The sequence below is a fragment of the Rattus rattus genome, chromosome 1, assembly GCF_011064425.1.
Source record: "Rattus rattus isolate New Zealand chromosome 1, Rrattus_CSIRO_v1, whole genome shotgun sequence".
Classification (NCBI taxonomy): domain Eukaryota; kingdom Metazoa; phylum Chordata; class Mammalia; order Rodentia; family Muridae; genus Rattus; species Rattus rattus.
Window position 1 is genome coordinate 1,452,802 of NC_046154.1, and position 13,907 is coordinate 1,466,708.

Sequence of the window (13,907 nt, forward strand, 5' to 3'; positions counted from 1 at the left end):
CCTGTTTCAAAAACCAAGGGTGGGTGCTTCTGAGGAGAGACATCTCTAGCCTCTGCACTCAACATGAGCGCGCGCGCGCACGCTCTCTCTCTCACACACACACACACACACACACACACACACAAATAATTAGAATGAGAAAATTTTACCAAGATTTTGGCTCTGTCACAGACACTCTGTACAGGCATGTGTCTGTCCCCATCTGTACAGAGGTGACAGGAGTGAGTGTCCTAAGCATCCTGCCCATATAAACCTCCTTTGGTCTTTCCCAGTGAGGCAGGAAGCCCCCCAATACCTGTAGCCTTTCACAGGCTGCCCTTGAAAGAGGACCAGAAGCCAAGTGGTTCTTACCACTTGTGTGGCCCACACAAGGCCCTTACCCTGTCATTGCCCCACATCTTCTACTGCATTTGCCCCCTTCCCTGAGGGGTGGCCACATAGTGTGACTTGGTGTGGCTTGGTTAGATAGCTTTATACTGGGAGGTGGGGGTCTCCAGAGACTCAGATACTTTCCATAACTTCCTGTTTTGGGAAAAAGGCACAAAACCCCCTAACATCAAAGGCCCCATAGCCATGTCCCAAGACTGTGGGAGGACCCGTTCATCTTCATATCCTGCGTACTGTTTGCACGCACACAGCTATGCAAGGACGGCAGCTGCATAGCTTAGTCCCTCTGCTGTGCGTGAGGGAACATCTTGTGGTGTTTTATCGTGGCCCTGTCTGTCTTAGTACAGCTGTGAGGCAGGATTCACTCACTCCACTCCCCATGTTTGCTGTCTCCCACCTCTCCCTTTTACTTGCAGTGTAACCAGATCCACCACGGTCTTCGATCTGGCATTGTTGTCCTTGGCAATGGGAAAGGTGTCATCAGGAACAACCAAATCTTTTCTAATAAGGAGGCTGGCATTTATATCCTGTACCACGGAAATCCAATTGTGAGGTAGGCACTGCCCTGCCCAGACTGTCTGGCACTTCCACAGCCCCTCACGCCCCTTCTCTGTGCCTGTCTTCCATTTGAAAGCCTTTGTTTACAGCTGTGTTGCTCCCAGCAAAAGAGTGAGTCTCCATCTGTAATCCCACCCCAAGAACACCTCTGCCCCGTGCTCCTGTCCTCTCTTCCAGTTAGCCGTGTGCAGACACCTGATTGTCAGACACTGCTGTGCACGTCTAACAGACACAGCAAAGCAAACAAGTGCCTGCTGCCCCTCTAGTCTAGCGTGAGTAAAGGCACTTGCTACCAAGCCTGACAAACGGAATTTGTTCCCAGGACTCACATGGTGGGAGGAGAGAACCGACTCTTGCAGATTCTCCGACCTTTAAAAGTGCGTTGTGCATGTGCCAGAGCAGCAAAGAGCCAGGGGTCCCCGGCAGGAGTGTTCAGCCATCTCTCCTGCCCCAAACTAGTGCTTTAAAGTTGAGGCTGCCTCAGGAAAGCATTGCCCTGTGTGCACTGTGGCACGACACTCTGTACCCACAGTTTGCCTGCCGTTTCTGCCATGCAGCGTAAGAGTGGAAAGAAATGGCAGAAGGCCTCGGGCCAAGGAGGGTGCTAAGATTCAGGGCAGCAGCTTCGGTTATGGCAGTGTTTTAGGGAAGCAGCTGGTGTCAGTTGCCCTCCACTTTCCCTTAGGAGTTTTCCTAAGTGTTGGTGTGTAGTGCTTGCCTACCCCTGTGGCAATTGGAGGTCATATCATTGATCTCCATGATTTATCTAGTCTGCTACTTCTAGGCAGGTAACGTCCCATTGCTAAGGATGCTTTCGTAAGCGTAATGTGTAGTCATAGTACATCCTGTGTGTTCTAGGAAACCATTAAAGAGCTTTGACTGGAGACTCACAAGTCTGTGTTGCTGTCTTTTAAAAACACAGCCATCCTGAGAGGATTGGCGGTGCTTTTATTCCTCTGTGTTTCTTTGGTTTAGGAGGTGGGGGCAGGAGAGTGACACGGAAAGAATCTGAGGCCGCAGACTGAGGCACTGCAGCACCGAGAGTGGTAGAGCTCTGATTATTCTCAAAAAGCTCGGTACAGCAGCCTAGAAATTCTTCATGCTGCCACGGCTTACCCCGTGACACGTGTGCCATGGCGACATTTATGTAAATGTCTATGTGTTGAGTGACACAGTACAGAAAAGCCATAGAGAGGTGGATAGTGTTGTAATTATGTTCCAGAGTTCTGCATCCTAGGGACAGCCAAGGATTTCTAAATGCCTAGATTATGGGATTTCAGGAGGTAGCTGTTCCCTGTGAACTTGGGCTTACTAAGCTTACTAAGGAAGGCAGTAGAGAACATGATGGTCTGTGGGTAAAAGCACTCACTTTGTAAGCCTGACAACCTGAGCTTGATTCTTGGAACCCATGGTTGAAGGGCAGAACCAGCTTCCGAAAGTTGTGCTGACTTCCACATGCATGCTTTAGTGCATGTGCGTGCGTGCGTGCGTGTACACACACACACACACACTCACGCGTGCCTGCGTGCGTGCACCATTTTGAAATGTTTTCAAGGGAGACACCTGAACCATGACATAGGTGCCTTGGTCTCATGTCTTTCCCTGTCTCTTCTGTCTTAGCGGAAACCACATCTTCAAGGGGCGTGCAGCTGGCATAGCAGTGAACGAGAATGGCAAAGGCCTCATCACAGGTATATGATGGGGACCACTGGAACCATAGCCAGCCAGGGCAGGTGGCAGCCAAGCCAAGCCTGGCATCACCCCACCAGCTTCAGGCCCTTATGCCACCCCTTTACCTACCCCAGACCTCCTTCAGTGATTAGCAGGTAGGCATTCAGGGTGCCAGTTCTATAGGTGGGCCATGCTTTTCATAGGAAGACCCAGTATAGCACGGTGGAGGGGCACCATCTCTGCCAGCCTCTGGCTCACCAGATCGCACTTCCAACTGCACCAATTAAACAAGTGTCTGAGTTTCTCCATACTTTTGTGTGGGCCTCTGCCAGCTCTGTGAATCTGTCCGCCCAATTCTTTGTATCTTTTATCCTTACACCACTTCCTGAGGGAAGCCTGCCCTAACTCCCCTTGAACACAGATAGTGTGCACTGTGCACAGGACTCCTCCTCTGCTGAACATCTGACAGTTTCTTAGCGCTTTCTTTCGTCTGCCTCCTCTGGTACCTCCTCAGGCAAGGATCACACCTACCTGGCATGCCACTGGAGCCTGGGATCGTGATTGCAGAGTCATCATTTACCAAGTATTCATAGGTCAGCCATAGCCCACGTGCTCAGCCTGTATGTGGCCCTAGGTTATATCCTAGTGTTGAGAAGAAGAAAAACCAAACAGAACACTTATTGAGCACCAACCATGTGCAACCCTTGTTTCGGGAACTGGTCCTGTAGCAATAAAGGAAACAGACACCAGCTCTGCTTCCGGGAACTGACAGTTTAGAAGGGAAAGCACGTAAATAGGTAAAAACATGTGTAGACAAAAACTGCCCAGCTCAGAGTGACGGCCATTTGCACAAGGTGAGCTCTTGAGATCCTATGACTGTGATAGACTTCTCCTCAGGGATGACGCATAATCCAGAACCTGAGGTGGAAGGAGTCCATGAGTCAGCTCTGTGTGCAAGGGAACAGACCTGTGAGAACAGACCTTCATACCTGAGCAGGACTGAGTAGGGCGGACTGTGCCTGCAAGGGGGGACACGTATGAGATAGGGTTGCAGAGGCAGGACGGGCCCATTGCACAGGGTCTGGTAAGTACCCTAGCCCCTGGAACCAGGTCTGCCTTGCCACTCACTGGGCCGAGGCAGCAGTGCCTAGGACCACCCTTCTGACGTGAGACTCGAACACCAGGAACTAGGGGAGGAGGTAGCTCCCAGGCATGGGACAGGGCAGTGAGGTCAGAGGGCAGGCCTGAGGCTGAGGGCAAGCGTATGGGAGGGAGTTCTTCCTCGCAGGTCTCAAGGCTGCTGGATACAATGGGAGTGGAAACACAGGAGTGTACCAGACACAGGCTTTGTCCTTGGGGAAACAGATGAGTGCCCTAAAAAGCCAGTGGGTGAGCTTCAGGGAGCTGGCTGCTGGTAACATGGGTGTGGGTGTCTTAGTCTGGGCGAGGGCTGGGACTGCTTTCTCTTAGCTGTTCTAGTCATCATGGCCTGCACTGGACATGGCTCCTGGGTGCTGACCTCTTCACATCTCCCCATAGAAAACGTCATCCGAGAGAACCAGTGGGGAGGTGTAGACATCCGCCGAGGCGGCATCCCAATCCTCAGGAGCAACCTCATCTGCTTCGGCTACTCAGATGGTGTGGTCGTGGGGGATGAAGGCAGAGGACTTATAGAGGGAAATACCATCTATGGTGAGAAGCATGCCCCTCGGGTCATGATCTGCGACCCAGCCCACCTGGGAGGCAGAAAGCCCAGGTCTCGGCCCTAACTAGTGGGATCTGACAAGGTGCTCATCTCCTCTAGGCCTCAGAGACCTCGTGTGTAGGACAGGCCTGGTCTCTGGCCTCTTAGCAAGAGGGCCTCTCTTCACCTCCTGACCCACTTTGAGCCCAGAGGTCAGCAAGCAGTGCTCTAGCTCCATGGAAGAGAGTAAAAGGCAGGGGGTTGTCTGCTACAAGTGGTCCCACCTCATAGCCATCCTAACTCCTCCCGTCCCTTCTCTTTCAATACAAACGGTGGAAGATTTAATGGAAAACACGACGATTACAGAAAGTACTGATCTTGCCATGAGACTTTAGACAAAGCCTCACCCTTTCTGGGCTGTATCTGATAATATCTGGAGCCTGCATTACTCAAGCCTATGTCTGCTCACTGCCACCTTTAACCTTCAAGACTGCCTTGTAAAGTAGTTACTAACCCGCCTTCATGAGGACACGAGGCACTCACCCAGGGTCACAACTAGGGCGTGGTAGGGCTGGGGTTCACACTGAGCCTACTCCCTCACAGAGAGGCACTGGTGTCCCCTTTGCACTGCCCAGTGGGGCTCTGCAGGCCTCAGAGCACTGAGAATGATCTAGCTTGTGAGGTGACTTGTCTCAATAGTTTTTACATCTTGGGGGTAACGCTGGGTGCTGCTTCACCTATTCGGGGGTCAGTGACAGACTCTTTTTCACTGTCCCAGCTAACAAAGGATGTGGCGTGTGGATGATGTCCTCCAGCCTGCCCCATGTCACCAGCAACCACGTGAGCTACAACGGCCTGTATGGGGTGGCAGTGTTCAGCCAGAAAGACGGCGAGTTCCCTGGGGGCCACGGGGCCCAGGAGAACTTCAGTGAGGACGGGGACGCCATCCTCTGGGAGACGGAGCTGGAGAAGGAGGATGACCCACTGCGCCGGCCCGTCACCGTAGCTCTTGTGGAGTCCAACAGTATTAATCACAATGGAGGTGAGTGTGCCCACCCTCGCTGGCACCCTTCATGGCTCCCACCACCCCGGGGCTCTCTGTCCCAGCCTGTCCCAGCCACATTCCATGTTTTGTCCTTACTGACTAACTAAGCCCAGAATTTGTCCCATTTCTTCTTACCTCTGCCCCACTGACGTCACTAATGTATTTCTTTTGCTGGGAATCTCTTCCTATCTATCTATCCCACACCAAGGAGTCTTTCTAAGCTACTACAAGCATAGCCCCTCGTCCTTTCCTCCTTGGATTTGTGCCCTGAGTCAGAACCAGGGACATGGGGCTGTTAAAGCTCTTAGTTGGCTTTCCTTTCTGAATAGTTTTTAGATTTATTTATTTTGTGTGTACGAGTGTCTTACCTACATGTATGTCTGTGCATCACGTTCATTCCTGATGCCGGTGGATATCAGAAGAGGGTATTGGATCCCTGTGGAATTGCAGTCACAGATGTTCGTGAGCCGACATGTGGGTGCTTCTAACCACTGAGCCACCTCTCCAGCCCCATCCATGACATGTTTTATGGGACACAACTCTCAAGTTCATTTGGAGTAAAGGAATAGATTCACGGGCCCTGGGAGGCGCTGTCCTCCAGAGTGATGTTGAGTAGTGAGTGCAGTAATAGCAAGCAGCCCCCGGGGGATGCGTTCTGCCAGCACACTCAGGTGGAGGACTTCTCTGTGAGGCCTGGTAGCACAGGCTAAAGCATGAAAGGTGGCTCACCCAAGTCAGGGCAGACAGCATGGGCGCCAGCTACCAAGAGGTGGGCTCCACCTGCTCCTGAAGCAGCCTAGGGCCTGCCTTCCACACTGCCTGCTCCCAGAGCTGTTTCAGTCTTTTTACTTTTACTGCAACTCTCCTGCCACTGAATAGGTTGGGGCCGTGGGAGACCTGAGGCGGGAGCTTCGGTCACAGGACTAAGACTAAGCCTTACAGCTCTGTCCCTGGCCACATCAGCAGGGACTTGGTGCTTCCTCCCTACGGTCCAGGAGTGCACACTTGTGGTGAGGCTGTTCCTCCCAGTTGGCATCGTCAGGGTTGACCTGTGCCCCTCCCATTCCCACACTGTAGCATCAGGAATCTTTGTCCAGAGCAGCGAGGCACTTCAGGTCACCGCCAATGTGATCCATGCCAATGGGGACAGAGGCGTCACCATCGTTCAGAGCAGCCAGGTCACACGGGTGGCTAACAACAGCATCTCCTGCAATCGCCAGAGTGGGGTCAAGGTGGAATTTCAATGCAAGGTGGAGCTCCGGGGCAATGGTATCTATGACAACAGAGGCCATGGCATCATTACTAAGGGCGATGGTACCGCTGTTGTGGAAAATGACATCATCGGCAACCGCGGCAGTGGACTGCAGTTGCTGCCCAGGTCTGACACTAAGGTAAGTGTATAAAGTGTGTGATGTCGGTGGGCTCCGGCCTGGCTTGCACACACGGCTGAGAGACAGCCATCAGCACTCAGAGCTACGAGGGGAGTCAGAGCTCTACACGGCATGGCCATGCTGCATGGAGGGGGATGTGTAAACTGGGTCCCAAAGGATGAACACTGTACCTCAGCAGGAGGCCAAGAGAGACAGTGTCACCAGTGTCACGTAGACTCACGGTGCTGGGAGCCTTTGCTGTCTTCTTGGTCTCTAGCCTGGTCCTGGCTATTCCAGCCCTCACTGGCAGAGTAAGCTTGCACTGGGCCATCGTGCAGTAGATACTTCAGAGAGAGCATTAGGGCACCCACTGTGGTCAGGAGGGGATTCCTCCTCAGCCGTTCGTACATCCGGCTAACCGTCACGGTTTGCTAGGAAGACTCCCTGAGCCCCCTGTGCTATGTGAGGTGCTCTCTTTTGGACCTTTGGGGCACGACCACCACCCTGCCCGGCCTCCTGAGTACCTGTCAGTGCCTCCTGTTTCCTCGCCAGTTCTGGCACATGACCATAGCTCTGAGCACCTCTTAGGCAAAGCAGTACACGGTGCTGGGCTTCACTAGCATCAGACAGACACAGCCACTGCCCCGTGGACTGTCAGAGGGTCTCAGCTCCAAGCTTCACAAATCAGCCACGTACGGAAGGAGTAAAAACCTGGACTCTTCTGAGTCCTCAGGAACAGGAGCAAGAGGGGCACATTGTGGGCTCAGTTGGGCTGCAAGGAAGTATGGCTCTGGCACAGCATCCCTTTCTGGTAGACTTTTCCATACTGCTTCTTCCAGGAAGATGTGTCCCCAGCTCGGCACCTGCCGACCTCCTGCAGCCTGCCTGTCAGCTCTAGGACACCTGTGGGTCCTCAGGGTGCCCTCTGCGCCCCACCCAGAGCTCCTCTTGCTCTGTGATGACTTCTCCAACATGCTCAGACTTAATGGTTTTATAACAGTCACCCGCTTGCCTGATTTGCACCAGTCTGTGGGTCTCTGAGATATGACAAGCCCTGGCTGCTTCTCCTAGGTACTAAAGAACCGGATCCACTCCTTCCGGGCCTATGGCATTGCAGTGCGGGGCCGTGTTAAGGCCCTGGTACAGGAGAACATCATCTTCCAGGGCAAGACCAACAAGACCATCTTCCAGCAGATCACAAACAACCGAGAGTGCATCATGCAAAACAACAAGTTCCTTGTCTTCAAGAAGAAGTAAGTGGGCTACGGAGACGGGCCCTGGGTAATGCACTTACTGTGAGCACGCGGACCTGAGTCTACGTCCCAGCACCGACATAGATGCTGGTTATATTGTCCGTTGAGTCTGGTCTTTGATTTAGCCAAGTGCAGCTGTAGTCGGCCCGGGGCATTGCTTGTGAGCGGCTCGCTCTTTCTGTTCTGTCTTTAGGTCAGCATATAGAGCAGTGGGTTTATCGTGGCATTTTCACACGTGTGTGATTAGTACAGTGTTCTTCCCTCTGCCCATCCTTACTCTTCAGCATGTGCTTGCTGGCCTTCCTCTGCCTCCCAAAGTAGGCCCCTTTCCTTTTCTTCTTTTTTCCTGGATAATTTATTTAATCATTTTAGTCCTCTAGATAAGGAATACAAAGGCATGTGGCTGATGCCTTTAACCCCAGCACTTGGAGGCTAATTCAGGAGGATCACCCAGTTTGAGGTCAGCCTGAGATAGAATTGGGGAAAGAAAGAAGTAAGAAGATATATTTTGATACTGTGACCAATGCTGTCCAGTTCTTAAGGCTTGAAGAACATCCAAAGGTTGGCAGTGTTACTAATTCTCTTCTGTTACCATTTGTGAATGGCCTCTAAGAAACAGTAATTATTTTAACCATGTAAATGTTTGGGAATATGTTGACTCTGAACATTTTAATGAAATTCCAAGTCCATCATTCATTAGTAAGTTTTACTGATGTGTTCATTTGCTGATACACAAGCACAACACATTTGTGAAAACAGGACAATATAAGCTTAACATGTTTGCTATCTTGGCCCTTATAGGAACTTCCTAGACTTAAACAGCAATGTTGTAAACTTTCTGGAATTCTCTGAGCTATTCCCAAGATGGCTACTGTCTGGAAAATGGCTCTTACTCTAACTAACAAGTATCTAGCTCTAAGTAGTGCACAGCTCTCAGGAGACACCTCTAAAAATTATAGCCTGAGGTGGAGCTCAGTGGCCAGAGCAGGAATCTGTTGCTGCCCTAGCCCCCAAAGCTAAGTGAACTTTACAAGCATTCTCTAGCATTCCTTCATGGCTCTCAGTAATTCTCTAAAAACAGTTTTAACTCTTCCTTTCCATCTGAGCTAAACTATTTTAATTAGGACTCCATGTGAAAGGGACTTTGTATATTACTCAACACAACATGCTCCTGTCAGAAACCTGAGTCCTCATGGAGCAGTTTTCTCCTGGAGATCTGAAAACCACACGTGCACGTTCTGTGTACACTGCTTCCTCCAGGGGTGTGACGAGCGCTCTTCTGGAAGGCGTCCTGGGCTGGCATCCCCAGATATTGGCAGCTGGCTACTCTGTAACGCTCGGAGTTCCACAGGACCCAGCAGCCCAGGCAGAGGCCATCAAGCAAAGGCCCAATTCCTGTCACCTGTATTCTCTCTCTCTCCCTCCCTATCCCCCTAGGTGGTTTCTTTCCTTGTTGATGTGTAAAGTGCCTAACAAAAGCAGTTCAAAGGAGGAAAGGTTTATTTCACCTCACAGTTTGAGCATGAACACACCACAGTAGGGAAGGCATGGTGGTGAGGTCGGCTCTAGCTGTGGCAGTAGGAGCGGGAGGTCACATCATGTCTGCCATCAGGAAGCAAATGGATAGATGCTGGGGTTGTGCTTGCTTTCTCCCTCAGCCCTTAGGATGATGCCACCCAGTCGAGCTGTCTTTCACACTCTCAGACTGCTCTGGTAACACCCTCACCAGTACTCAGAGATAGGTCAGTTCCACAGGTGATGGCTGTTCTTGGCTGTCAACTATATCTTGAATTGACCGAAACGGAAATGGCCAGGTACAGCTGTGAGGTTCTCTCAGGAATTAAGTCTTCTGAGGAGGGAGGACACGCTGTTAATGTGGACCACACCGTCTGCTGGCAGCCTATATAGGACAAGGCAGAAGGAAGCATTTGCTCCCTGCCTGTTTGCTGTCGCTCTCCTGGCCTGGGAGCCCACCCACTGTGGGATATGGCATGTACTGAAGACCTGGGACATCCGGCCTCATGGACTGGCCAACCAGTGGCTTCTACAATTTCTGTTAGTAAACAGCCATTGCTGGGCTAGCCGGACCACTCTATAAGCTAGTTTAATAAATCCTCTTATATAGAGATGCCTCAGAGGAAATGAATATGTACTCATTCTGCTAAGTTCTGTGCTTCTAGAGAACCCAAGTACATTAAGTTATTCTAGTCAAGCTGACAGAGAAGAAAGACTATCACAGTGTCTTCTCCACTCTCATGACACTATCCCCCGTACACACGGACGCGCTTTTCGTCGGGATCTGGATTCTGCACAGGAGATGTGGGATTGGCTGCGTCTGCACTGAATCCCATTCTTACACTCAGTGTGACTCTCTCCAGGTCCATCCATTGTCTACATTTCTGTTGGTGGATGTGGAGGCTGTTTATTTCCTAGCTGTTGTGCTCCGTGCGGCAGGGAGCATGGCTGTGCGAATGTCCCTCTGGGTGGCCAGGAGTGCAGTGGTGGTTCTGGTTTTAGCTGTTTTATGTACATGTGTGAGTGCTTCATGGACGCCTGTACAGCATGTGTGCACCTGGGGCCTGCAGAGGTCAGAAGAGATAGTTGGAGTCCCTGGAAGTCGGTCACTCTTTCTTTTTGTTGTTTTTGTCTGTTTTATCCAGATAGGGTTTTTCTGTGTAGCCCTAGCTATCTCAGAAGTCTGTAGACCAGGCTAGGCAGAACACTGGATTAAAGCATGTGCCAACACACACACACACACACACACACACACACACACACACACACACAAATGCACATGCACATGACAGATGTAGCAGCTCGTTTGGCTGCTCATCACCTCAGCTTGCTTTTAGGTAGTTTCTAGTCTAGGATGGTGATAGATGAGGCTTCTACACCATTCCCGCTCACAGAGCCGCTATGGGCAGTGGTGGGACAGAAGCCACTGAATCATATCCAAATCCAGAAAGAAGGGGAAGTTGAGGGCCAAAGAGGAAATGTGACTTCCTTAGTTTCTTATCAGTCACTCATCACCACACCTAGATCTGCACTCTGAGATCCAGAGAACTGGAACCAAAGGTGAGACGGCCACTCACCAAGTGCTCGCGGTCTCAGGTTCACCGGCTTTCCTTCTGCATCCACAGGTCTGACACCTGGCGCCTGGTGAACCCACCAGCACGGCCCCACCTGGAAAACTCACTCCGGGGCTCCTCTGCAGCCCACAGTGGGCACAAGGTGGCAGCCATGGCAACCAGGATCACAGCCCGTGTGGAAGGTGGCTATCACAGCAACCGTAGCATCTTCTGTACCATCCTGTAAGCGAGAAGGCCTGCCTCGGGCCCAGGCCCCGGACGGTGCACAGAGAGCTGCAGGCTGACTCCTGAGGTGGAAGTTAAGCCTGGGAAGTCTCCCAGACCCACCCCCATCTTACAAACCACCACTCCTGAAGTGGGTCCTCGGCCTCCTGGGGCCTAAGAACGAGGAGGTACCTCTAGAACCCTTAGCTCCAAAACCTTGGCAGGAAGGATCTTGGGACATTTCCCCAGGCGCAGTTGGAGTGTCTCCGGTCACTCAGAGGTTATGAAGAGCTGCAGAGACTTAAACAGTACACGCAGCTTTTAGGTCAGTTGTTCCAAGCTACAAAAGACCTCACTTTACACAGACCAAGCTGACTCTTCTCAGGGAAGAGAACGCTTACTTCTGAGCAGGAAGTAGCTGTGGTGAGGTGGACACAGCTACCCCTTTCCTGAACCTTGACTCTCTGGGTCCCTCTTGGGCCTATGCCAGCCTCCCGGCCGCCCCTGGGAGCTGCAGTGTTTATTAAACAGCTCTCCTAGACTAGCAGCGCTTGGTCCTGTGAGCAAGGAAGGGCTTGGGACAGGAGTTCTTCCTGAAAGCTGCCCAGGAATGACAGGGGACATGTTACAAATAAGAGGGCAGGGGCTGGGCTGGGCCCCCTAGGATGAACAAAGTTACTGTCCTCAAGGGGTACCCCAAGTTCAGAGCGTTAGCTTAGCACCTGTCACAGGATTCTGACTGTGTGCACACATACATTCCAGCTCCCCTAGAGTCCAGCCTGTCTAGACAGACCCCTGCTCACCCCGACGTGTCCATGTCCTCATGGGTGACCAGCTGCCTTGACCAGCCCTTCCGTATTCCCCACTCTGTGCCTTGGCTTGAGCTTGTTTTTCTCCCTGGCATGGCCCTCCCCAGCCAACTCCATCTGCAGATCCCACCCTTTACTCGAGGGTGACTTTAGCTCGACACTGCCGTCTCCACGTGACTCTCCCCTTGCTCAGGTGATCGTGTCGCCCAGCACCCTCAGCCTTGCCTGCCCTCCTGCTCCTCAGGACACTGAGCACTTTCTGCCTTGCTTTGGAACTCTGGGTCCATACCCGTCCTGCCCGTCTGCCTGTGAACTCTCTAAAGGCAGAGCCACCTGTCTGTCCTTTTGTCCCAGCCCAGAGCCAGAGTTGAGTTAGTGGCTGAAGTGATGAGAGGTCCAGCTCCCAAAGGGCTTCACCAGACTGCACTGACGGTGGCAAGCTTTGCGAGCCAGGCTGAGGAAGGGGTCTGCATGCAGGGCCAGCTCTGCCTGACGACCCCTTTCCCACGTGGCCTCTACTGCAGGGCCCTCACCAGCCTTTGGGGTCACTGTCCCACACTGGGCCCTGTCCCATGCTGGTTCTGTGGAGCCCTAGGTGCTGCTGTGTGGGTGGGTGGGAGGGGGAGCTCTGACTTCTCCCTAAGCACTCTGGGAAGAACACTGGCCTTTCCCATGTGTAGCACTGTCCACTGCACTTGTCTGGTGGCCCCAATGTGAGTCGCTGTATAAAAATGCTGCCTTTGTTATTTTGTAAGAAATGACTTTTCTGTGAACCAAGTACTTACAAAATCTCAGTAACCAAAATAAAGTTCTATATTTTAAAGGAGGTGCTTCCAGGGTCTCAACTTGGTCCACACATTTGCTGGAGCTCAGTGACCAGTAGGGACCACCGCCTACTGCAGAGCCCAGGACTCATCAGCTTTCTCCTACCGTGGCTCTGAACTCAAAGCTGGAGGGCGCCATCTCAGTCTCCATAGCATTCAAAAGCTGTAACTCTAGTCCTGCCCAGGGGCCTTTCTGAAGACAAAGTGACAGGACCTTCCTAGGGCGCATCAGATACATGAGCATAGCTTCCTGGACTTGGGTCACTCGCTCAGTATCTTAGTGTTGCTCCACCCACTAGGTTAGCGTTTAGGTTTCTACATTTGTTTTGTACGTGTTCATGTCGAGGTCAGAGGACAACCTCTGGGGAAGTTGGCTCTCCCATGTGGGTTCCCGGGACTGAACTCGGGTTGCCAGACTTGGTAGCTGGGTCCTTTGTGGAACACTGAGCCATCTCCTGGCCCTAGTATTCAATATTGTTGTTGATATTCTAATGTTTTCCATAGAAAATAGTTTGGTTTAACTCTCAGCAGTCCACCCCTAAGCTAAACTTGCCTTGTAAACTCCTCCTCCTGGACGGGGGTGTTCAGGGACAGTTCCCTCTGGCTGACACCTCTTGTGCGCTGCTGGTTGCATTTCAAGCGACCATGTTTAGCTGAAACCAGCCTTGAACTCATCTCTCCTTCTACTACCAAATGCTGGGATCTCAGGCACATACCACCACCCGGCTCAGACCGCAGCCTGTCTGTTGCCATCAGCTGTTTTACGAATCTCTTCATCCAGTGTGGCACTGTTTCCTAGAGAACTGATTTCCTGTGTGGTGTGGCCTGCGTGTGGAGAGGCCGGAGTATCAGGTGTCTCCTATTACTGTCTGCCATCTTCCTTTGAGGCAAGGTTTCTCCTGGAACCTAGAGCTGGGCTGGCAGCCAGGAAGCCTGGATGGTTTTCCTGCCTCTGCTTCCCAGTGTTGGGAATGTGGGTGCTGGTGTCTGTGGGACCTTTAACCTTTAGCTCT

At 52.0% G+C, this 13,907-nt stretch overlaps 1 protein-coding gene across 3 annotated transcripts in view; it reads left to right on the forward strand.

Moving 5' to 3' along the window:
• Nucleotides 1-11,805, forward strand: part of Fbxo10 (F-box protein 10) — a 44,279-nt gene extending 32,474 nt beyond the window's left edge. For all 3 annotated transcript variants that reach the window (XM_032891329.1, XM_032891319.1, XM_032891338.1), the window contains 7 exons: nucleotides 804-940; nucleotides 2,566-2,636; nucleotides 4,156-4,308; nucleotides 5,079-5,342; nucleotides 6,423-6,736; nucleotides 7,787-7,968; nucleotides 11,109-11,805. In XM_032891329.1, the coding sequence (XP_032747220.1) occupies nucleotides 804-940; nucleotides 2,566-2,636; nucleotides 4,156-4,308; nucleotides 5,079-5,342; nucleotides 6,423-6,736; nucleotides 7,787-7,968; nucleotides 11,109-11,283 (1,296 nt within the window). In that variant the 3' untranslated portion in view covers nucleotides 11,284-11,805. The remainder of the gene's footprint in view (nucleotides 1-803; nucleotides 941-2,565; nucleotides 2,637-4,155; nucleotides 4,309-5,078; nucleotides 5,343-6,422; nucleotides 6,737-7,786; nucleotides 7,969-11,108) is intronic.
• Nucleotides 11,806-13,907: the final 2,102 nt, after the last annotated feature.